At 36.0% G+C, this 24,517-nt stretch overlaps 1 protein-coding gene across 3 annotated transcripts in view; it reads left to right on the top strand.

Moving 5' to 3' along the window:
• SLAIN2 (SLAIN motif family member 2) overlaps window positions 1-24,517 on the top strand; it is a 74,741-nt gene that overhangs the window by 33,390 nt on the left and 16,834 nt on the right. For 2 of the 3 annotated variants that reach the window (XM_081250334.1, XM_081250332.1), the window contains 4 exons: window positions 1,748-1,909; window positions 4,681-5,040; window positions 6,548-6,685; window positions 14,617-14,694. In XM_081250334.1, the coding sequence (XP_081106460.1) occupies window positions 1,748-1,909; window positions 4,681-5,040; window positions 6,548-6,685; window positions 14,617-14,694 (738 nt within the window). The remainder of the gene's footprint in view (window positions 1-1,747; window positions 1,910-4,680; window positions 5,041-6,547; window positions 6,686-14,616; window positions 14,695-24,517) is intronic. The other variant, XM_081250333.1, reaches the window with a different exon arrangement.

Genomic DNA, 24,517 nt, shown 5'->3' with positions numbered 1-24,517 from the left:
AGAAACGAAATGGAGTAATTAAGAAATGGTTTTTAACTTACTGCCCTGCCTCAGAAAATAACTTACTCATCAGTAGTTCAAGTTCCTTTATTTATGAAACCTCCAACTGGTTAGAGAAGATATCATTGAGGTGCTACTTAGCACTAGGTAGTACGATACTAGGCTCCAGTGATACAGATAAGCCAAGTTACATTCATAAAATTTTCTTTAGCACGTGTGTAAAAGTTTTTTAATGTGGCTTGATAAAATAGCGTCACAGGCTTTATTCTTTTAACCCATAGATGCTTACTGAGTAGCTTGCTTAGGTTGTAAAAGCTACAGAGTTAAACTCTTCTAATAGGAGTTTTAATAAGCTTTGATACTGTAGTTAAATAATAGTACAAGGCTGTATATGAATGTGCCAAGTGGGTGTTTAGAGCTCTAAATGATATGGGAGAGGGATAGATTGCTATAATTGAGAGAAGAATGTTCTGCTGTGGTTCTGTGACTGAGACTGTTATTCTGTAGCTTACTGTTCTTTAGATTTCACCCATTCAGTTACTCTTATTACTGCTCTTGGTATGATTAATTATCATAGCTTCCTTAAAAATTAAAGTATTATTAACCACCTCAAACTTTTGACTTGTATACTCCCTAGTCTCATCACTTATTGACCCTGAAGTTTGTTCTGTACATAGGTTGTTACTTGCTCCTTATTTCACCCATGACTGTTGTACTAAAAAGGTTGATCTGCCATATTTGTTTAATATAAAGAATTTTATTCAGGTACTATTTGAGACTGACCTTATAGTACTTTTCCTATCATGTGCACTATGCTCTTCTTGATAACATAAACTATTTCGTATTCTTCTTGCTCTTTTTATGTGCCATTCGTGTTGGAGCTGACTCTTATGGTGAAGAATTCTGGAAAACAAGTTTCAAATCTGTATTAGAAATATTAGTGACAGTCTTGGAATTTTTTAAATTCTTCATTAGAAGTTGATGATCTGATGAAAGCATTTCCTTAGAAACAAATTAGAATCTTTTGGATATGTATATCCTTTATTCCTCTGACCTGTCTTGTATCCCCCTTTTGGTTTACAGTGATAAAATGAGTTTTTTCATCCAGTCATTTTCTTCATCCCATCTTTATGCTTCACTAGTAAATTTCAGAGAACTCCTTGGATCCCCATTACTAGTTTAACGAAGGAATTTTGTAAACATGGCATACTGTAGGAGAAATGAGCTTAGTATTCTTTTTTTGGTTTGTTCCTAAATCTCTAAGGAGTCCTGATTTTCCTCAAATTATAGCTTTCTTGTTTAGGAAAAGTAGGTGCTTTTATTCAAGGGAAAAGATGGTGGTATTTGCTAGTGACTGAATTTGGGAGGAGAAAACACATCTTAAATTCATCTATTTATAGAGTAGTTTCATTGGCTACCTTGTAAAAGTTGAAATCCTCTAGCATGTATTATTGAACATTAACTACTTGCCAGGTACTGTTTTGAAAACTTAATTGTTTCATAAGAATATAGATAAGTTATAGCTATAAGAAAATGTGTTTTGTATTTGTCATTATATATGAAGGAGTCTCTGTAGCCCTCTTTATACTTAATCAGGTCAATTTTTAATTTTAACATTTGGGAATTTTATAAACAGAAAAGACAGAATAACAATGAACTTAATCCAAAGATATAATATCAAGTTAATTGCAACAGATGTTTATTCAATTTTTGTTTCACTGAAGTTTGAATCATTTTCTTTTTTAAGGTAATTTGAAAAGTTCGTCAGACAGAAATCCTCCACTCAGTCCTCAGTCCTCTATAGACAGTGAATTAAGTGCTTCAGAATTAGATGAAGATTCAATTGGATCCAATTATAAGCTAAATGATGTAACTGATGTGCAGATTCTAGCTCGGATGCAGGAAGAAAGTAAGTATTTTAATTGTTAAAGTTGTGGTCTTTCATTACTGTACAATTTTGTTATTAAATATGTCAAAGCGTTGTGGAATAATAATGTAGTAAGAATAGAAATGTTGAAATTTCAGAGGCTTTTTCAAGTGGACTGGTTTGTTCATTAACTTGTTTTTAGAGTCCATAGTATGTAGAGCAATTTGCTGTGTGAGGAGCAAAGAAAAACAGGCTATGCTCTGCTTCTGTGACTGGTAATCATACCCTGCATGTTACTCTACACTGTAACTCTGTAGTTATTACTCGGTTGCTCTGTGTTTTCTTAGCGTAGACCAGAGTTTCTCAACTGTTCTTTCATTAATGCCTCCCCAAGGAGCTGATTTAGACTTTTTTTTTACCCACCCCCACTCCCGTTAAATTTTAATACCATTGATATACTGTATATCTCTTTATGTACTATAAGGGCCACAAACTATTATGATATCTAAGATTTTTTTCACACCCCCAAATCAGTTTTTTTCTCCTTGGGGGCAAATTTCATCTTTCTTAGAATGTTTGGTGTAGTCTGTAAAAAAGACCTTCATGGGAAAATCGGAATTGTGACATTAAGTTAAATGAAGCATGTGATGTTGCTTTGCAAAGTGGTCCTTGCAACTTTTTAGGTCACATATACCTTTGAGAATCTGATAAAAGTGTTGTCCCCTGTCACTCCCAAAATATGCATACGCACAAGTTTTTTCATACTGTTTCAAGGGCTCATTAGTGCCCTGACTCTCATCTGAATGTAAGATGTTGGTGATAGTATTATTCTTGCCTGTATATTTTATTGTATGATGCTATAGGCTTAACTGTGAAGGAAGCAGTCTCTCTAACCTTCATAATGAAAAGATCCTTGAAACACAGATTTCAGAGTCTTGACAGTTGGCTGAGGTAATGGAGCAATGTTATAGTTCAGTTCAAAAATTTTCTGTTTAGGTCCTTTCTTTTATGTAAATATGTAGTAAGTTTTATCAAGCTATAACATTTATTAAGAAACTGCAGTGTTTCTCACTCTGCTAATTCTTGTCTCATTTTCACACATCTTCCCTTAGAGATAGAAAGGTTTGATGCTTGTTTTATCTATCTTTAGCCCTAGAAACTAATAACATTTTACCCTTTTATTCTGTAACTTTGTATATATAACTCCTCACTGGGAATATGGTATTGTCAGCTAGTGAGGGGTTACTTATTATCATGGATGTGAAAAAAGAATAAAGAATGCTGTGTAACTACCAGTTAGAATAAACTCACTCATTTCTTCTTTGAATCCTGACTTTTTAGACTGCAGTATTTTGTTAGAAATTCAACCAGCTATTTGCTGTAGTTTTCATATTGTGTGTTGGTAATGCATAATAGAAATTTTAGGCTTACTTTAAAAATCCTTTCTAAGCTATTCACATGCACAAATATTTCTTTTCCTGGTGAATTAAAAAAAAAATAAAACAAAAAATGCTGAAAAGGTGTGTGATACCTCCTTGAAAACACCAGCTTTTTTTTTTTTTTTTTTTTTTAAAGAGAGAATGATTTTCCTTTTTACAACATTGTTTCTCCCGTTCTTTGGTAACAGAAATGAAGAGTAACAGATTTGGGCTTTTGCCTGGTTAAGCTCCCTCATTTTTAAAATGAGAAACACACAATCCCATAGTGGTTGTGACTTCCCTAAGACCCCCTTGTTAATGGAGAACCTGCATTGGGATCTGGATTTTTCTTTTTTAAAACACCGCTCTTCTCACTGGTCTGTTGTCTTTTGCTAGGTGACTTTAGTGCCATGTTTGCTATAACATGACCCTAAGTAATTTGTTGGTTACTACAGTGGTCCCCAAACCTGACCAACGGGCTAGACGGGCCCTAGGAATCTAGTTTTACAGGTACCCTGGTGTGATTCTCATCCACTACTTTGGGGAACCATGTTGATAATCACTTTCTGTGAATGAATATATAACTTAAAAGTTTGATACTCCTCTGGAACAGATCTTTTGGGCTAAACTGCCAATAGTTAGCAGGACTTCCTCAAAATGTTATCTAAATTCCATACGTTTTTTCAATTGTAATTTTTTTTCTCGTTGCATATCTATCAACATTTGTTTTTATTCTAGAAGGTTTTATACTATTTGAAGGGCTCCTAAGGTTGCTTGGGTATTTCTGGAGGTATCAAGATAATTAAGGGACTGACTCCTTTGAAAATTCTTACGTGATGACTTAGAATTTATCTTGTTTTATTGAAGTCACTTAGGTTATGAAACAACTGAAATTATGTTTGTGCCCAAGTATTGAATTCCTAAGAGTGGGATAGAAGTTTCCTTCATCATCTTCTTGAGTAAGATTAAGCAAGGATTCAGTATCCAGGGAGTATATTTACTCCTGATGTATTCTTTACACTGGTTGGGCAGTAATTGTTTTCCTTCAGTATTCCTTTAATGTTAATCTCAAATTTGGATTACTGTCTTTTGGAGTAGAAATATTTTTAAATTTATGGTTCTATTTTTAATATAGATTTCGGATTCAAGAAGAAATGTTGAAATCGGGCAAAAGTTTACGAATTTCATTTAATTTAAAAAGAGCCTTTTAGATGTGGTATATGCATCCTTATGTGTGGGAAAGTCTAAGGTGAATCAAGTGAAAGGGAGTTTTCCTTTACACATTATACCCTATTTGAATTTCTCAATGATAATCTTTTGCTTTTAAACCTTAAAAATATTTAAATGTTTAAAAATAAAACTGAAGAAATAAAATAACACATTCATTATTGTCAGGTCTCCGGCAAGAATATGCAGCCACCGCGTCTCGGCGCAGTTCTGGTTCATCTTGCAATTCTACAAGACGGGGTACTTTTAGTGATCAGGAACTTGATGCACAAAGTTTAGATGATGAAGATGACAATATGCATCATGCAGTATACCCTGCTGTTAACAGGTTTTCACCATCACCACGCAATTCACCTCGACCATCACCTAAGCAGTCACCCCGAAATTCACCTCGTTCTCGATCTCCTGCTCGGGGAATAGAATATAGTAGAGTGTCCCCACAGCCTATGATTAGCCGCTTACAGCAACCTCGCCTTTCCCTTCAAGGCCATCCCACAGATTTACAGACCACAAGTGTTAAAAATGAAGGTAACTATAATGTCTGGAAAAAATTTGTCCTTCATATTTTCAGTATGAAAGTAACAGTTTTTATCAAGATTCTGTATTTTAGAAAGTAGATCAAGAATTGAGACAGTTTATTGTTTTATTAATACTGAGTCAGGGACTTCCGTGGTGGCACAGTGGTTAAGAATCCGCCTGCCAATGGAGGGGACATGGGTTTGAGCCCTGGTCTGGGAAGATCTCGCATGCCATGGAGCAACTAAGCCCGTGCGCCACAACTACTGAGCCTGTGCTCTAGAGTCCCCGAGCCACAACTGCTGAGCCTGCGAGCCACAGCTACTGAAGCCCGCGAGCCTAGAGCCCGTGCTCCATGACAGGAGGATCCACCGCAATGAGAAGCCTGTGCACCGCAAGGAAGAGTAGCCCCTGCTCGCCGCAACTAGAGAAAGCCCACACGCAGCAGTGAAGACCCAACGCAGCCAAAAATAAATACAATAAAATTAATAAATTTATTTAAAAAATACTGAGTCAATGCAAAAATAAAGGAAGAAGTGAATTTAATTTTACTTGATTATGTTAGTTTTGATTTGTTATACTCATGAAGTGATCTGTGTATAGATTTTTTTTTTAAATTTATATTTGGCTGCATTGGATCTTTGTTGCTCCGCGCAAACTTTCTCTAGTTGTGGTGAGCGGGGGCTGCTCTTCGTTGCAGTGTGCGTGCTCCTCATTGTGGTGGCTTCTCTTGTTGCGGAGCATGGGCTCTAGGCACGCGGGCCTCAGTACTTGCAGCATGTGGGCTCAGTAGTTGTGACTCGAGGGCTCTAGAGCGCAGACTCAGTAGTTGTGGTGCACAGGCTTAGTTGCTCTGTGGCATGTGGGATCTTCCCGGACCAGGGAATCAAACCCATGTCTCCTGCATTGGCAGGAGGATTCTTAACCACTGAGCCACCAGGGAAGTCCCTGTGTGTAGATTTTAAGTAATTTATGGTTCTTTTTAACAATTCTACCCATTTATAGAAACTGTATTGTTTATTTTTATAAGACGTGTACTTCCTGTTAGCTCTTCTAAAATATGCAGAACACTTAAAGAATTTTATTTTTTTTAATTAATTTATTTTATTTAATTTTTAGTTTTGGCTGTGTTGGGTCTTTGTGTTGCTCTAGGCGGGCTTTCTCTAGTTGCAGCAAGCAGGGACTACTCTTCATTGCACTGCTCGGGCTTCTCATTGCGGTGGCTTCTCTTGTTGCAGAGCACGGGCTCTAGGTGCACGGGCTCAGTAGTTGTGGCTTGCAGGCTCTAGAGCACAGGCTCAGTAGTTGTGGGGCGTGGGCTTAGTTGCTCAATGGCATGTGGGATCTTCCCAGACCAGGACTCAAACCTGTGTTCCCTGCATTGGCAGGTGAATTCTTAACCACTGCACCACAGGGAGGCCCAAGAATTTGATTTTTGAATGTTAATTAACATTTTAATTTTCTCTATCGGAAAGAATGTTTTGATTTTTTTCTTTTAATTAAATTTCTGTTGTCATAGAAAAACTAAGACGCAGTCTTCCAAACCTGTCCCGAACATCTAATACACAAGTTGACTCAGTGAAAAGCAGCAGAAGTGACTCAAATTTTCAAGTGCCAAATGGAGGAATACCTCGCATGCAACCTCAGGCTTCAGCCAGTAAGTATCTTTTATGTATCAGTTATTTAAAGATAAATGAAAATTATAGATTTTAATTTTGTGCTGAATAGCTGTATTAAACTATAGTAAAATGTAGTGATTATCAATTGCTATAAGATGATCTATATTAAAATTTAAAATTTGTCCCTATAAAATACCCAATTGTATCAATACTTAAATCTGTATGAAACTGTGGTCTCTCTAGAATTCTAAAATAAGCAAGTTCTAGCTGTTTAATATATAAATATATATGCCTTAAAAATCTTATATTCTGCAATACTGCACATTAAAAATGACAGGATTTTGGGGGGAAATAGTCCTGAAGCAGACCACTTAAAACCCAAGGAGCTTTCTTACTAGAACATTAATAAAAACAATAATGATCCCATAAAAATAATAGCACAATTAAAGGCACATTAAATTCTTAATAAATAAAATAAATACTCCAGCAAATGTAGAATTTCATTTTTTAAAAATGTTGAAGGTAACCTGATGGAAAGGAATGTTGAGACTGTTGAATTAAGGAGACATATGCAACATAAACAAAGATCAGATAATCATGCAGAAGGAACTTCTAAGACAAAGTGGCCAAACTGAGCCAAGAAGTGATGTGGGAGTAGATGGCACTCTGTACTTTATAGAGTGACTAAAACAGAATTGAACACTTTCCAAAAACTATTGCGTATTAAGTAGGGTAGATATGAGCATGCAGTCAAACCAGTTTTAAACAACTATCAGTTATTTCTACAATCTTAGAAATGCTCAATATGCATGCCTTCTATCCCACAGTTCACATCAGTTTTGTAGCTTGATTCATTCAGTTCCTTTGTAGCATGTTTACTGTCAGTGCTTGAAGTGGTCACTGTGATGTGTTCCTTCATTTCCTCAAAGCTGTGACAAAGAAGTGATACAAACATGAGGTTATTGATTGTCCATTTATAACTTGTGTATTGAGTAACCCAACTTTGAAAGCATTCAACTCTTTTTAAATCCCCTTGCACTCTTCCTTGGCTCTATTGTGTTTAGCTGACTTTGTGTAGTTTGTATTAAGCTGCTGTTACTTGGTGGCTCAAAAATCCACAGTCCAGAAAAAAAATACATTTGAACCAAAATGACTTTTGTGATGTATTGATAAATTTTCCTCATGTACAAATTGCATATGATATTATTTATATTATAGAACTCACATTGTACAGTACCAAACATTCATAATTCTGTTTAATCCTCTGAACAATTCTATGAAGTAGGTTCAATTACTAACACATTTTACAAATTAGGAAATTGAAGTTTTGAAAGGTTACATAAGTTATCTATGATCATACCATACAGCTTATAAGTAGCAAGTTAGGATTCAGACCCATGTTGATCCTGATTGAAAGCCAAAGCCCATTTAGAGAGATTTGTCACATCAGTGGTTTAGTACTAAGACATAAAAATTATCCAGAAATATTATTTCTTTTTCTTTCTAAGATAAACTCTAAAATTTAAGGCATTGTAGAAAACTGATACCTAGAGATTTGGGTACCTCATTTTTTTAGATGGAGGTGTGCAAAAACATGTTTTTATACCACATTAAATTTTAAACACACAGACCATGTGAACTATGTGTTTAAGAGTGTCGCTGTGGGGCTTCCCTGGTGGCACAGTGGTTGAGAGTCCGCCTGCCGATGCAGGGGACACTGGTTCGTGCCCCGGTCTGGGAAGGTCCCACATGCCGCGGAGCGGCTGGGCCCGTGAGCCGTGGCCACTGAGCCTGCGTGTCTGGAGCCTGTGCTCCGTGATGGGAGAGGCCACAGCAGTGAGAGGCCCGCGTACCGCAAAAAAAAAAAAAAAAAAAAAAAAAAGTGTTGTTATGGTACTCATATGGTACTCATAAATGGTGTAGAAAATAGAGATTTACAAAATTTAAAAAATGAAAGTAAAGATACAGTTTGAACTCTAAGTTATTACTGAAGTGGTGAGTGATAGGTTTTTGTGCCTTTAAACCTGAAAATTAAGTTAATTTGGTTTAATAATATCCTGTTTCTGGGGTTTTCTTCCCCCTTGGGAAGAGCAATCCACAGTGTTAATACAACAGGAAAGAAACTTTTATATTGTTAAGAATATTAAGTAACAAAACTCATGTATATTATAAGCTACACTTTTACAGTCTATGCACAGATAATCCAAAACACCATTTTCACTCGGCTTTCAGAGGTGCTTTAATACTTAGTTTGAATTGTTAAATTCTGAATTTCTCAAATCTTTCCATGACATATTTTCAGACAGCTTCCCAGCTCTTTGATGAAACCAGCTATATCTATATCCTTTTTACCTCATTCCATTATTGTCAGTACCAACTCTTTACTCAGATTTGTTCCCTCATGCCCTCATACATGCTGTTTGTGTGTTTAAACTATTCTAGCATCTTAAAGCTGTATGGAAATGAAAAATAACTCTTTACCAAAAGAGAAGGAACAATAAAAGATTGAGAACCTAGGATAAAAATGTTAATAAAAGAAGAATATATTGACCTTATCTTAAACTTTATGATAACTACTCACCTTCTTTAGTGGTAGAATTACCGTTGTATAATCAACTGCTGATTCCCTATAATTTTCTTTTCCTTTAGGTTAATTTTTTTTTCTTTTTCCCCAGAAGTTGATAATTGAGGAAAATACGTAAAGAAACATAATGAGATTCTAATCACTAATTTACTTTTAAGTGGGATATATGTATACTGTTTCATAGTCATGTATTTCAATATTTGAATGATGTATAGGCAGAAGAAAAAGTAAGGTACCATCCTTTTTTAAAAATTGCATATACTTGTTTATTTTTATATATGTAGCTGTAGTGAAGCTTATTTATGATGAAAATATCACAAATATTTATTTTAGTATAGAATCACACTACTCACAAAAATGTATTTGGAAAGTAGTAAATCCAGAATATTGGCAGGTTTAAAATTTAATAAAGTTTATTTCATAAAAATATTTAAAACTTGGGAGTTCCTTGGAGGTCCAGTAGTTAGGACTTGGGCTTTCACTGCCATGGCCCCAGGTTCAATCCCTGGTTGGGGAATTAAGATAACGGAAGCCATGCGGCACGGCCAAAAAAAAAAGAAAAAAAAATTGAAAACATTTTGTTTAAAGTTAATACATTATGAAGCAAAATAAAATGTTACCTTTTTTTCTGAAATTTTTATGTATATCTTTGATACATAATATATATGTGTGTTTTAACTAGTGTGTGTATATAGGTGTACTGTTTTCATAATAGCCTTTTTATATTGATATATAATTATGTACAGATATTACAATGGCAAGTTTTATACATAAATTAGCATTTTAAATATTTTATATAAACCAAATTTATATATTTTCTGCATTTTGTTTTCTTTTAAGTATTTTTCCAGCTCTTAAGTGGTAAAGCTTTGATTCTTACTTGCTGGTCTGCATGAACCTAACTTTGCAAGGTTGCTTTATTTCCACCTAAGGGACCACTTCTTTTGCCTTGTTACTATGCCAATCACTATTTTTATATGCTTATTTGCTATGGCTGCATTATTGTGGATGTTGGCATTCAAATATGAATATTATGAGAGTTCTAATATATTTTCATTTTGGTAGCTATTACCAATTCTTGACTTTTATATTTGGAAAATGTGAGTAACTTAAAAAGTTTAAGAAAACCAGAGCATTGCAGAGGTCATGGATACATGTAATTTTCTCAGATTCTCCAGTTAAAGGAAGGAATGTTTCTCATGGACAGTTTTTCAAAAGACTAGTGCTTGCTTTCTAAGACCACTAGAGCACAGGTTTAGTAGAAAGTTTAATTTTCAGAAAAATATAGGAATTACTGGTTCAGAAATAAGAGAGGAAAACCCAAGGTAATCTGCTGGTTTTAAAAAAAGTAGTATGAGTTTACTTTCACATGTATTGTCCCATTTGAAGCTCACAACATCTCATTTTTCATTTTTATAGAGAGGGAGAAGAGATCCATATAAATTATACATAGAATGTCAAGTAACTAGAAAAGTGGCAAAACCAAGCCAAATTACTCCCTCTTCTCAACTCCTCCATGAGTCTCCTGATTTCCTTCCAATCATTGTTTGGATTACATCATGCTGACCTACTTGCAAATGAGGAGGCATCTTGGAAAATATTCTTGGATGACTCTACTGGAGCATGATTTGAGACTGAACTATAAATACTTTGTGAATTACCACAAAGGGTAAAATAAGTCATTGTAACATTTATCCACTTGCTTGCTTACATTTAACTAAATGGAAGAATATATTTGAATAGGATACAGAGTATACTCCCAGAGAAGAGATGTATAGGATCAGTATTGTACTCTGGACCTCTCACTGAAGAGGTAGTGTCCAGGGCAGTTGCCAGCTTATACATAGGCCAGAGTGCACTTAGGCCCATGGGGAAGGAATTCTCATCCAGATTTCACTTGTAACCGAAACACTAAAAGGTTACATTCGAATTTTATATAATTATGAAACATAAATTGAAATAAATAAGTCATGATAAATCTGTGTAATTGGCTAAGGTACAAATGAGTGAGATACTTGTAGAACTCCTACTTAAGGATAAGTAGTGTAATGATGTTGTCAGTTATCACAAAGAGATTTTATAAATGTAGTTTTTCTGACCTTTACTTCTGGAAATGTTGATTGAATACATCTGGGATGGGGACCCAGAATCTATTTTTTAGAAGTGTTTTAGCTGACTCGGGCATATTTAAGTTTGAGAACCACTCAATTGGACCTCAGCTGTGGAGGATCTCGAATATTTAGTTTGAATCTCTGGATTTTATCCAGTACTCAGTCACTTATGTGTTTCTTAATTATTCAACAGGTATTTATTGGGTGTATATGTTCCAAGCACCGGGAATATAAATGTGAAAGAGACAGCTCGTGCCCTCCAAAAGAGGAAGTGATAGGCAGGAAGTGATGTGGGAACAGGAGAGGCATTACACAGCAGTATGAAGAGGTTTTCAGGAAAGGTATTGAAAGATATCTCAGCCAACTCTGGAGGAGTTGTCACACGAGGAAAGGAAGTATAGGTTTTCCAAACAGTGGGACCAGTAATGAAGTCTTAAGAATGGCACCCTGATTATAGTGGTTTTGTTTGACTAAAGTGGGAGTCACAGGATGGTTAGTTGGTGCAGTGACCAAGGATGAGAGATGCAGGTAGGGGTTAGATTGTGGGAGCTTTTAAATATGTTGGGAATTCCCCGGCGGTCCAGTGGTTAAGACTGCATGCTTTCATTGCCAAGGGTGCAGGTTCGATCCCTGGTCAGGGAACTAAGACCCCACGAGCCGCGTGGTGCAGCCAAAAAATAAGTGAATCAAATAAATATCATATTAAGGAGTTTAGATTTCATCTTATAAGCATGGCGAGCCATCATAGGCTTTTAATCAGGGTTACTTCTTAAGAAATTCAGTCTAGTAGCAATGTGGAGAATGGATTAAAGTTCTAGAAGGATTTGGAGACTTTCAGTTTAACTACTATAATTTATCTTTAAAAAGTGATTTTGGGGACTTCTCTGGCGGTCCAGTGGTTAGGACTTGACGCTTTCACTGCCGGGGCCTGGGTTCGATCCCCGGTTGGGGAACTAAGATCCCGCAAGCTGTGCGGACAAAATAAATAAATAAAAAGTGATTTCGTCATTAGAAAACAGATCAAATTATGATTGATAATTCAGATTAAAATTTAGCTTTTGTTCTTATTTGAGTAACATTATTTGACTTTGTGGTATCTCATGAAAATCACTCATTTCATTCCATCTGTATCAGGCAAATTTAGAGTATACTGCCTGATCCTATTTGCTATAAACAGGATCCTATCTGATTCTTTGACTTTCTGTTGGACAGTTTTCTCTTGTCTGTAGATGCTGTTCTTGTGGCATCACCCATGAAACTTGAGGGCTAAATAAGGTCCATTGGAGTTATTGTAGCTATTAATTTAAATAAGATCTTTCCAGGACAGTTGATTAGAGATGATATGTTAAACCCTCGTTTAAAAATTTTTAATGGTTAATAGATACTGTGGATTGCCAGTGTATGTACAGTTGGTTACCTTTTGCCCTCGTTTACTCCACTCCAATCACCATGGCCTACTTCTGTTCTTCAAATACACCAGGCACACTCCTACCTCAGGTCCTTACTGCTGCTTTTCCTTCCATATAGAATGCATTCCCCTGATATCTGTATGGCTCACTTCCTCTCTTCCTTCAGATCTTTGGGCAAATGTCATCTCAGGAAAATATTTCCTGATGACTCTATTTGTAATTGCAACTTAAATTTCCTACTTCTTGTCCCCCTTTCCTACTTAATATTCTCCTTAGCAGCTATCACCATGTCTCAGGCCATATATTTTACTCTTTGTTTATTGTGTTTCCCCTTCCCTAAAATCTTAGTTACATGAAAGTAGGAACTTTGTCTATCTAGCTGGCTACTGAATCCATTGTTCCTAAAACAGTGCCTCTAATAAAGTAGATAATTACTTGAAAGAATGAAAGAAAGCAGGAATGAATGAATGAGTGAATGAATGAAAATATGAATGGTTGAAAGCATGTATGAATAAATATGTAAATGAAGAATATTCAATGATGACAGCATCCTGTATTTCTGTGGGATAGATATGAAGTAATGCATTATAAAATTGGTATTTTTTAAGTTTGGAGAATTTTCTGCTTGTCTGCCTGGCAATATATTTAACTTAAACTGGCATACAGTATTATTTAGCAGCAGTAATGTGTTGTAGTAAGTGTTACAGAAATTGAAATCAAATGCATTTGGTACTTTTTAAAAATGTTTACTATTAGACAGTGAGAAAATCCTATCAGCATTGATATGGTTAAGCAAGAGAGGGAAAGAAAAATTCTCCTGAATTCTTTTTGGTGATATATTAAGTAATCCATTTATCAACCCAATGATTGTTTAAACTCTGGCCAGATTTATGGTTTGAGATCTCTTTTGGGGGGCAGGTTGGGGGCGTTGCATATAAATCCTAGAGGTATATGAAGTCTGACTTTCAAATGGGTAGAATGACATTTTAGAGCCACTTAAATAGGTGACTGCACTGGTACATGTGGGAATCATCAGTTCATTGGAGCCAAAGTGAGATTTAACTCCAGATGGCTCTGAACTGCTGCTTAATTGCTGGTTATGAGAGTTTCGCTGCAGTTAATAGATTAGGAGTTCCGAAGAAAGCTTAGAACTCCTCATTGATCACTTTAAAAACCAGATGCTCTGACTCTTCCAAATCCCTCAACCCCAACACATACACACCACTCCCCACCCCGTATGCATGTGTGCATAGTCCAGATATGTTGCTACCCAAAGTCCAAAGTGCAATTAGTTGAATTCTACAGCAAGATGATGTTGAACATATTAAAGCAACTAGATTGTTTACTCCCTTGAGGACCTGCCTGGTTCTGAGTTTTCTTCTCCTTTTTGAGTATGGGGATTACTATTTCATGTTAGGACAGTTCATCTAACAATAACTGCTTTGCCAAAGTCTGCTTTTTGCACTGAACAAGTACTACGTTTATTTTTTTTTTTCTGTACTGTGTGCTTGCGTTCATCACTTTACTTATTAGCTTTGTATTCTTTGCATCCTGTAGCATGTTTGCTGGTGGTTTGTTTTCTCTTTGATATTTTGATTGGTTTACATATTATAGATTTTCTCATCTATAAGAAATAATTTTGGAAAGTATGCACTTTGCACTAAGATTTCCATTCCCTTTCTTTTCCAACTTAATGCACTAAGCATCACTTTAAGATTCCTCTGCTTCTAGGATTCTAACATAGTCTCACCTTATCTGTTCCTTGATAAATTTTCAAGTTTGTATTAAAATATTCAAGTTTACAGAAGCTATAGTCTTTATCTTGTCCTTCCAGGCAAATATTACAGTTCCTTATTTTTCAACAGCTTCGCAAAGGCTGAAAAATTTGCCTCGTACTTCCCTCAAAGCCAAACAGTTGCTTCAAACTTCATCTACAAAAAGAGGTAACTACAGCCTCTTACTAAGTTTTAAATTTCAGCAAATGGTCAAGTTAGTTAAATCTTTTACCTTTTGGCATACTGAGTCAGTGATGTCTATAAGGCACATTTTAGTCTTTTTTTTTTAATACTAAAATAATGTGTATTCATTCTCTGTTACTTGGATAAATCCAGAAGAAACTCATTTTCTACAGAGGTATGTATTGGGTTGCAATTCTAAAAGGAATAAATGATATGTAGCATTTAATATTAGAGAATTTATCATTTTTCTTACCTGAAACTGAAGGTTATTGTTTTAACTTTGTTAGATAACTAATAAATGCTTTAAAATGAACCAAATGCCAGACATTCTGTATGTTATGTTTTTTCTTCTGTCTTTGGTTTTTGGATTTACTTATCTGTAGGATGAAACAGGCATGTTTTCATATTAGAAATTGATTGACGTTAAAGCAGAGTTGTTAACTGATGATGTTTGGAATATTCATGGAATGGTAGCTTTTGTAAGAACTGACAGCTGAAGAAATATATGAAGGTTGACATCAAAGTTATCATGTTGGTTCCAAGAGATTGGATGTATGGACAGCTAGGAAGAAGTAGAATTGGGAGGAACACTGTGGGATTAGATAGACCAGCAGTAATAAGAATGAATAGAAACCTCAGAGGAAATGGTACAGAACAAATATAGGCAAGGAGGAAAAATATTTCCCCTATCTAGGACATGTAGATTTCCTGATAGCTTCAGAACTCAATAAATAACAAAGATATATAAGAAGGATAAAACACTAACAGGACATTATATGGAAAGAGGAGGTTTGGGATTTGATATGTTGAAAAATTATTTAGTTAATATGGTTATAAAAGTACTGAAATAGGTACTTTAGCGAGTTCACTAATGCAGATATTTTAGCAATGATTTGGTGGATTAGTATAATTTAAGGAAATAGTTTTAGATATTAGAATCCAAAGGAAAGAGAATAGTCAAATAGAAAAGTAGAATGTTGGAATGTTTGTGTCTTGGATGTCAGGGGCTGATTATAGGCCTCCAGTAGGGGTGTGTTTTGGTGCCACTGTCAGAAATAATAACAGACTGAATAGATTATGCTCTTTTGATGGAGAAGAAGGTGACTTATTAAGGATCATTGTAGAAAAGGTTCTTAAATTATTTGAGGACCTTAAACCTCTTTTTTGAGATTTCCAGATACTTTTGAGTACTTCTAGGGGTAGAAGGTAGGTGAAAAGAGATGATTATAAAAGGATTGTAGTATCTATACCAGGGCAAGAGAGGATTTTAAGTTTATATAAATTTTATTTTTTGTATGCCTCTATAAGCTGCTTCATAATGTTTTTTGGCATTAGGTACGCTTATATAATTTAAAATTTTTACTTGAAATTTTATGTTGCTATTTATTAGATCGAGAAGATCATAACTTCTGGCTGATTTTTTGTGGGGGGTGGGGGATGCCTGTGGAGGTTACATTATTTTTGTGATTCTGAACTACCAAACTGCCTGCCCTCTGTGATAAGATAACAGGAAAACCCAGTCTCATAATTCCTGGTACCTCTAGCTATCCAGATGACATGGTAAAGAGAGAGAAGTTTGTGGGTGTGCATGTTTGATTTTTTGTTCCTTTTTGTTTCATTTTGTTTAATCTCTCATTTATCTTAATCCAGACTCCCTTATTTTCTGGTCGTACTGTGGCTTGGTGATGATCATTTTACACTATAAGTTCTAAACCAATTGAAAAAGGAACAACATATGATAGGATTTAAAATACTAGTTTAATTACTGGTAAAGCTGAGTTGGAGAATATCTCTTGGATCCAAGGTCAAAATGGATTTTCTAATTTACCCTCATGTCTAGACTTTGAAGGAGAGGAGTCTGCATTGGGCTGTGGGATTCTCTGCTCTTGTAGGGATGTGAAGCAGACAGGATTCAGACACCACGTTTTCATAGGTACCTTTGCACATTAATCCCATCCAATAGAGAAACATGAACTAGATAGTAAATTGCCACATAAATCAGTTGTTCCTCATCCTGGGGATGAGCCTATAACATTTTCTAGAAAGCTGATTTACTTATTTTAAGGGCTCACAGAATCATGGGAAGAGGAAGAAGATGGTTTCCTTAACTATTGGAAAAAATGGTCACTTTGACTTTAATTGCATTTAGTAGTAGCTGGAGTTTGAAGATAGGAAGGGAAGTAAAACTATGTTGCCTGGCACAGAGAAACACACCATAAACATTTGTTGATGAACACGATCATGCCACTAACTCAGGAACGGCTGGACACGTCCCTCTTTGCGTTTTCTTCTTGCAAAGCTTTTGTGTTTCTTCAGCCCACTTTTCTCTTTGAGGGAAAGAACTCATTGTGTTTTTTTAAGACTTCGTAGAAGTGACTGCTTAAACTGCTTTGATAAAGATATATTTTATTTATCTCCAGTTGCTGGGAACTCAGTCAAGTAGAGATAAACAGGGTAGAAACCTCAACAAGTCAGGGGAAGAAAATGAAGACTAATTAGAGAAGTGAATGTAGAGATAAGGACAAATTTAAATGTACAAACATTTTTATTTAGAAGGAAAGAAACAACTAAGGAGGAGTTCATGATGGTGGTTGTCTAATACTGCTTTAATTTTCTAATTCACTATATTTTGAGATATTTAAGGTGACATAAGCAATATTTATAAGAGGTCTTATTGATATGAACCCAGGAATTTTGTCATTACCCTGGATCCGAAATTTAAAATTTCGTGTTCCCTTTTCTATCAACTAACACATATTGAATCTGAAGCATAAACAAGATGCATGCATTATATTCTTTTCTCTTTTTTTCTCTGTTCTAGCCCCTCTTTACTTTTTCTTCTGTTAACAGTTGTGATCAAAGCCAGCCTCTGCCATAAACAGTTTTTAGATACAGTTAAAATTGAAGGAGTTGCTCTCCCTCCCATGACTGTTATATACAATTGGGAGAAGGAAAGGAGAGAGCACAGGGGCTGTTCTTGGGGCTCCCTCCAAACACACAAATTTCTGTTAGATCATTTCATGCTGTCTTTGGAATGATACATGAATAGATTTTACTTACATTTAGACTTGCTAAGGCTTTTATGATTTTCTAAAATTCTTTTTTCCTCTTTAATTAAATCTTGACTACATCTATCAATTTCCTTTGCTGAGAAAGTCCTAGATCAAAATTTCCACCTCTTTGAAATTTGTGCCTTGATTTTCCTGATTAAATAGGACTGCATTTTAAAATATTAAAAGCCTTTAACATTCTGTGGTTTTAAAAGATCACCTGATTCCAGTTAACCCTCATTATATTTTTATTCCTCCCTAACTCCCAAGTTTATAGATAAGGCAAAATGCTGCTACCATTAGAGGAGGAAACAGTTTTTACAATAGTAAAACTACAGCTTAGTGCACCTCTTCATATACTCTAGTTTTCCCTCAATTTATACTTTAACCTTATTAAAGGATTTCTCTCCATATCTGGAGATTGTAGAACTTTTTGACTTATCCTTTCATAAACTGTAGTACATTTATCTAAGAATATAAAGATTAATAAATTTAAAAGGATTTCTAATTTATGAATCTATTTTTTAATCTTTGTTATTTTAAAATATAGCACAAATTCAGAAAACCATATAATACATAGAGAGCTTAGTGAATTCCTATAAGGTGACCCCCTTGTAACTACCATTCATATCAGGAGACTAGAGCTTACTACCTCAGATGCTCTATACCCATCTGTTTCCAAACACAATCCTCTCTTGACCCCCTCTCCCAAGAATAGCCATTCTTCCAAATTTTTACAGCGATCACTTCCTTACTTTTCTGTATAATTTTTATCATCCAAGTAATGAAATTATAGTTTTACCTCTTTAATATATGTCTTTTTTAAGTTTCTCTTAATTTATAGTTTTCCTCCAACTCTTTACTCCCCCTTGTTGTTTGAAGAAACCACCAAATCACTTGTCCTGTAGATGTTCACACAGACTGGATTTTCCATGGTGTCATTTATCAGGTTCCTCTGTATTTCCTATAAATTGTTAGTTATCCACATGCTTAATTAGATTCAGTTATGTTATTTTTGGCATAACTGAACCTATACCACTGTACCACTCCTATATAGGTGGTGGTACTTGGCGTTGCCTGTTTCATGTGATATTAGCAGGCATTGATGCATAATGCCTATATCCTTACTTTATTAGGAATTTCAGAATTGGATTATTTCAATTCTAACATTCCTAAGAGAAACTTTTCCTTATTCTTCGGTTAACCAGCACTGAGGTTTTATTTCAATACTTGTTCTTTCCCTTTATTTACCAGTTTACAAAATAAAAAATTGGCAATCTAGGATCCTCCAAAGGTGACCAATATTTTTCATATATATATATATATATACACACACACACACACACACACACATATATATATATATCATTATAAACTTACAGATTTAAACATTTTTTAATGTGTTTCGATCTGAGTATTTTCCCAACTTTGGTAGAAGCATCTTCAAGTTGGTGTTCAGGTCTTTTTGACACAACCCTGGTAGTCTTTGATAACGTCTTGATAACTGGTATGACAAGATAGGCTCATCTTATACACTTCCTGCCACAGACCTGAATTTAGTTATTTCTCAAAGAAAAAATCCTGATTTCTTTTGGTAGGAAATGGAATTTCAAAACCAAAGTCTGAGTTTTTAGTTGTGCTCTTTACTATCCAGTTGGTCATTGTTTCTAGTTCTTTTCAGTTACTAGAAATATATATGTGTAGATTTGTGTTTGTATATTTTTTTAAGATTGAATTCCTTAATGAGTTCATGCTGATACTCCCTAATCACATTTAGGGCTTGAGGATAATTACTTAGCCTCTTTTAACTTAAAGCTTTTTCTTTTATTCTGCTCCGAGAAGTCTGTCTCTCAGAAACACATAGAAATAGAGTATCATTTAATAATTTGTTTTCTCCCACGTTTTACACAGAATCTTCTGGGGATAACATTAGTGTAATACCATACAATATGGTTACTAAAAGCAGTTTATAAAACTTTTTCCATAAATAGGTTACTAGGGGATAAGGGGGGAAGGGATAAATTGGGAGATTGAGATTGACATATATTCACTACTATATATAAAATAGATGACTAATAAGAACCTGCTGTATAGCACAGGGAACTCTACTCAATACTCTGTAATGGTCTATATTGGAAAAGAATCTGAAAAAAGAGTGGTTATATGTGTATGTATAGCTGATTCATTTTGCTGTACACCTGAAAGTAACACAACATTGTAAATCAACTATACTCTAATAAAAATAAAAAAACTTTTTCCATAAATAACTATCATATACTCTCCTTTATATACCTCATTTAGTCTCAGCCCTACATTTAAATAATATTTGATGCCTGCTACCTGTCTGTTGATATTGTCTCACCAGTCAGTTTTCTTGTTTAAAGCTTATCCTCTGTTAGATTCCTTAAGGAGTTATGGGAACAATATCCATTCCCTCAATTTTTGCATGTCGATGACAGCTTGTCTGCTCTTTTTTTTTTTTTTTTTTTGCGGTACGCGGGCTGTTGTGGCCTCTCCCTTGCAGAGCACAGGCTCCGGATGCGCAGGCTTAGCGGCCATGGCTCACAGGCCCAGCTGCTCCACGGCATGTGGGATCTTCCCAGACCGGGGCACGAACCTGTGTCCCCTGCATCGGCGGGCAGACTCTCAGCCACTGCTCCACCAGGGAAGCCCTGTCTGCTCTTTTTATATTTGAAAGTCATTAGCTAGATATGAAATCTTTGGCTCACATTTTCTTTCCTTGAGTATCTTAAATATGTGACTCCATTTTTGTCAGGAGTAAAGAATTGTTTCCATTACAATCGTTTGGTCTTTTTATCTGGATGTCCAAAGGTTGTTTTCTTCTCCTTTAAAGTTCAATAATTTATGAGAATATTTCTTAGTGTTTGTCATTCTGAGTTGATTTCCCCAGATATGTGGTGTGTTATTTCAGTTTGAAATTGCAGAGTTTTAAAAATTTTAGGCAAGTTCTTTAGAATTATAGTTTTTTTTTATTGTGTTCTTTTGCTTTGGCTTTCTTTTTTTGTGGGGACTCTTCTTGTACACATGTTGGGTGTTCTTTGCCTTTCTTCTGTGTTTGTTGCCTTCTCTTGAATCCTTTCATCTTTCTTCATTTCTTCTTGTTCTATAAAAGTTTATTTTCATTGTTTATTTCTTTTAAAGCATAAGATACTGTGTATGGTGACTCTTGTGTTCCTTCTGTCTTCGACTTCATTTTGAAATGATTTATTTTATGTCTGATTCTTTTCTGTGTTCCACCACCTCCTTTTTGAGTGTTTTTTCATTCTGATTTATGTTCTTTCATATCTTGTAATTTTCGTCTTTTTGTGCGTGTGCATGGTGGACATATTTGGCAAGGTTTCACCATTAGTAGAAATATTCTATTCCTTATTCTATTTTTTATTTAATAACTTTATATGGGATTTTGCCTTACTCTTTTTCTATTGCTCATTTTTCTGTAAAATTGGTTTTTCTAAACGTTTAGAAAGGGAGTTTTAAGATTTTCTAATTTATGGCTCTACTGCTCCCTCTTCTTTGTTTTAGGAAACTCTTCAAAAATATGGCTGTTTATTTTCTGAGATTTCTTGCTTTTACTCCCCTCCCCTGTTTTAAAATTCGTCCTTTTAAAGTGTATAAATCAGTGTTTTTTAGTACAGTTGACCCTTGAACAACATGGGTTTGAACTGTATGGGTTCATTTATACACGGATTTTTTTCACTAAGTGTGTGCTACAGTACTACACAATCTGTAGTTGGTTGAATCCACAGATGCAGAACCATGCATGTAGAGGGCCAACTGCAAAGTTACATGTGGATTTTCCAGTGTGCAGAGGGTCAGCACCCCTAACCCCCTGAATTGCTCAAAGGTCAACTGTATATTCACAGAGTTGAACAACTGTTAACCACTGTCTGATTTTAGAGATTATCATCACCCCATAAGAAATACCATGCCCATTAACAGTCACTCCCATTCCCCACTCCTTCCAGTCACTGGCAACCACTAATCTTTCTGACTCTGGATTTGCCTGTGCTGAACACTTCATATCAGTGGAATCATACAATATGTGATCTTTGCAACTGGCTTCTTTAAAACAAATTTCGTTTATCCACTCATCAGTTGGTGGACATTTGAGTTGTTTCCACTTTGTACCTGTTGTAAATAATGCTGCTAATGCTGCAAATGTTTGCTGGTAGCTTATTTATTCTTATCTATCAGTCTTTTTGTATGTATGGAAGAAAAGCTAGCAAAACCTGTTCCCAGGAGTTTCTTCTGCCTCTTATGTTTAATAAATATTCTCTTGATAAATATATGCTTACAAAAATAATGGTAGGGCTTCCCTGGTGGCGCAGTGGTTGAGAGTCCGCCTGCTGATGCAGGGGACACGGGTTCGTGCCCCGGTCCGGGAAGATCCCACATGCCACGGAGCGGCTGGGCCCGTGAGCCATGGCCGCTGAGCCTGCGCGTCCGGAGCCTGTGCTCTGCAACGGGAGAGGCCACAACAGTGAGAGGCCCGCGTAACGCAAAAAAAAAAAATAATAATAATGGTAAGTACTGTACCCTAATGAAAGAAGAAATCAAGGGATTCTATGTCTTGTTATTTTTTTATGATTACTTGTCAGCCATTACAAATTTAATATGCCTTGGTGTTGTATATTATAAAACCTGCATAGGATAGTAGCCCCACAAATAAACTTTCTGAGTCTAGTTGAAAATTAAAATGGCGAAACATTTTAATGTCTACTCCCAAAGGTGTTTCTCTTTTGGTATTACCGAGAGGTAAAGAACACCAATCTGGGAATCAGGAGACCTGAATTCAGGTGTGACTTTCCTGTTTATTTGCTCAATTGATTTCTGTGGTTGTGGCAATTTTCCTTCTCCGTAAAGTGGAAGGGTTGTAGTAGTTACTAGTATCTCTTTTAACAAGGATTTTTTTTAATTATTTATTTATTTTTGGCTGCGTTGGGTATTTGTTGCTGTGCGTGGGCTTTCTCTAGTTGTGGTGAGTGGGGGCTGCTCTTCGTTGTGGTGCTCAAGCTTCTCATTGTGGTGGCTTCTCTTGTTGCAGAGCACAGGCTCTAGGCACGCGGGCTTCAGTAGTTGCAGCACGCAGGCCCTAGAGCACACCGGTTTCAGTAGTTGCTGCTCGCGTGCTCAGTAGTTGCAGCACGCAGGCTCTAGAACATGCAGGCTTCAGTAGTTGTGGTGCTCAGGCTCAGTAGTTGTGGCCCACGGGCTCTAGAGCACATGGGTTTCAGTAGTTGCTTGCTGCTCATGGGCTCAGTAGTTGCAGCACGCAGACCCTAGAGCACATGGGTTTCAGTAGTTGCTGCTCATGGGCTCAGTAGTTGCAGCACATGGGCTCTAGAGCACAGGCTCAGTAGTTGTGGCGCACGAGCTTAGCTGCTCCGTGGCGTGTGGGATCTTCCCAGATCAGGGCTTGAACCCATGTCCCCTGCATTGGCAGGCGGATTCTTAACCACTGCGCCACCAGGGAATTCCTAACAAGGATTCTTTAACTCTGTAATGAGAGAATCATATTTACTTCATCTCTGTGGTCTTTAATAACCAGAAATTATTTTAAAGTCCTTATTATGTCAGTAACCTGTTGCCATCATTTATGGTGCATAGACCATTGAGTGACTGGAATGCTATACCTATAAAGTAAGGGATAGTTGACAAGGAAGTTTTTTGTTTTGGGGTTGTTTTTTTTGCGGTATGCGGGCCTCTCACTGTTGCGGCCTCCCCCATTGCGGAGCACAGGCTCCGGATGTGCAGGCTCAGCGGCCATGGCTCACAGGCCCAGCCACCCCACGGCACGTGGGATCTTCCCGGACCGGGGCATGAACCCATGTCCCCTGCATCAGCAGGCGGACTCTCAACCACTGCGCCACCAGGGAAGCCTGACAAGGAAGTATTTTTGTCTTTATTTTTTAAATAATTGAATGGCATATGTACTTTGCTCCCCATCAGTCATGGTAGCCAGTGTTTGGCAATGTGTGTATTTTTATTGCAAACTGTGCATTTATTGGATATTTACATATTTTTAAGAATTATACAATTAATGAATTTGTAGTTTGGTTGACACATGACTGTGAAGATAACCACTTGAAGTGTCTAGTTTTTATATTGCAAGATAGTGTTTAATATTGAGATATATTATTTGTAAAAGATTTTGTATTCAGTGAGTATCAGGCTAAAAACAGTCTACAGTTTACTCAGTTTCTCCATTTTAGAGTTACGTGCCTGCTGAATTATACAAGCCTTAATTAGAAAATAAACTTACCATTTTTTATTAAATGCTTATTGAAAGACAAAAATGAATATTCAAAAATTAAGAATCCTCATATCACCCACCATTCCATTTTAGAGATGACTTAGACACCACAGGTTAACATTCTTAGTCATATCTCAGTTTTATAAATAGAATCCTAATTCTTGCTTGGAGCAGATAACATTCCTTCATTTTGTGCCTTGATTCAAGTGTAATCCTCGGTATCCACAATGAGTAAAGAGAAACTATAGCCTGCTGTCTTAATTAATTTGGGTAATGGAGCCTAATTTACTTAATCCCTATATTTTAGTTAATTTATAAGGACAGCTTAGGAGACTGTCCTGAGTGACATTGTTGAATATCTTTCCAGATAACTGAGCTGCAGCAGGCTGAAAAGCACCATCTTCCTTAGATAAGGGAGGCATGGATATGATACACCTTACAAATCCTATAATATTTTACATTTTACCAGCAGTTTACTTACACA

Source organism: Mesoplodon bidens, assembly GCF_964165515.1.
Source record: "Mesoplodon bidens genome assembly, chromosome: 1".
NCBI classification, from domain to species: Eukaryota; Metazoa; Chordata; class Mammalia; order Artiodactyla; family Ziphiidae; genus Mesoplodon; species Mesoplodon bidens.
The sequence above is the reverse complement of the archived record's forward strand: the minus strand, read 5'-3'. Positions and strand labels throughout refer to the sequence as shown.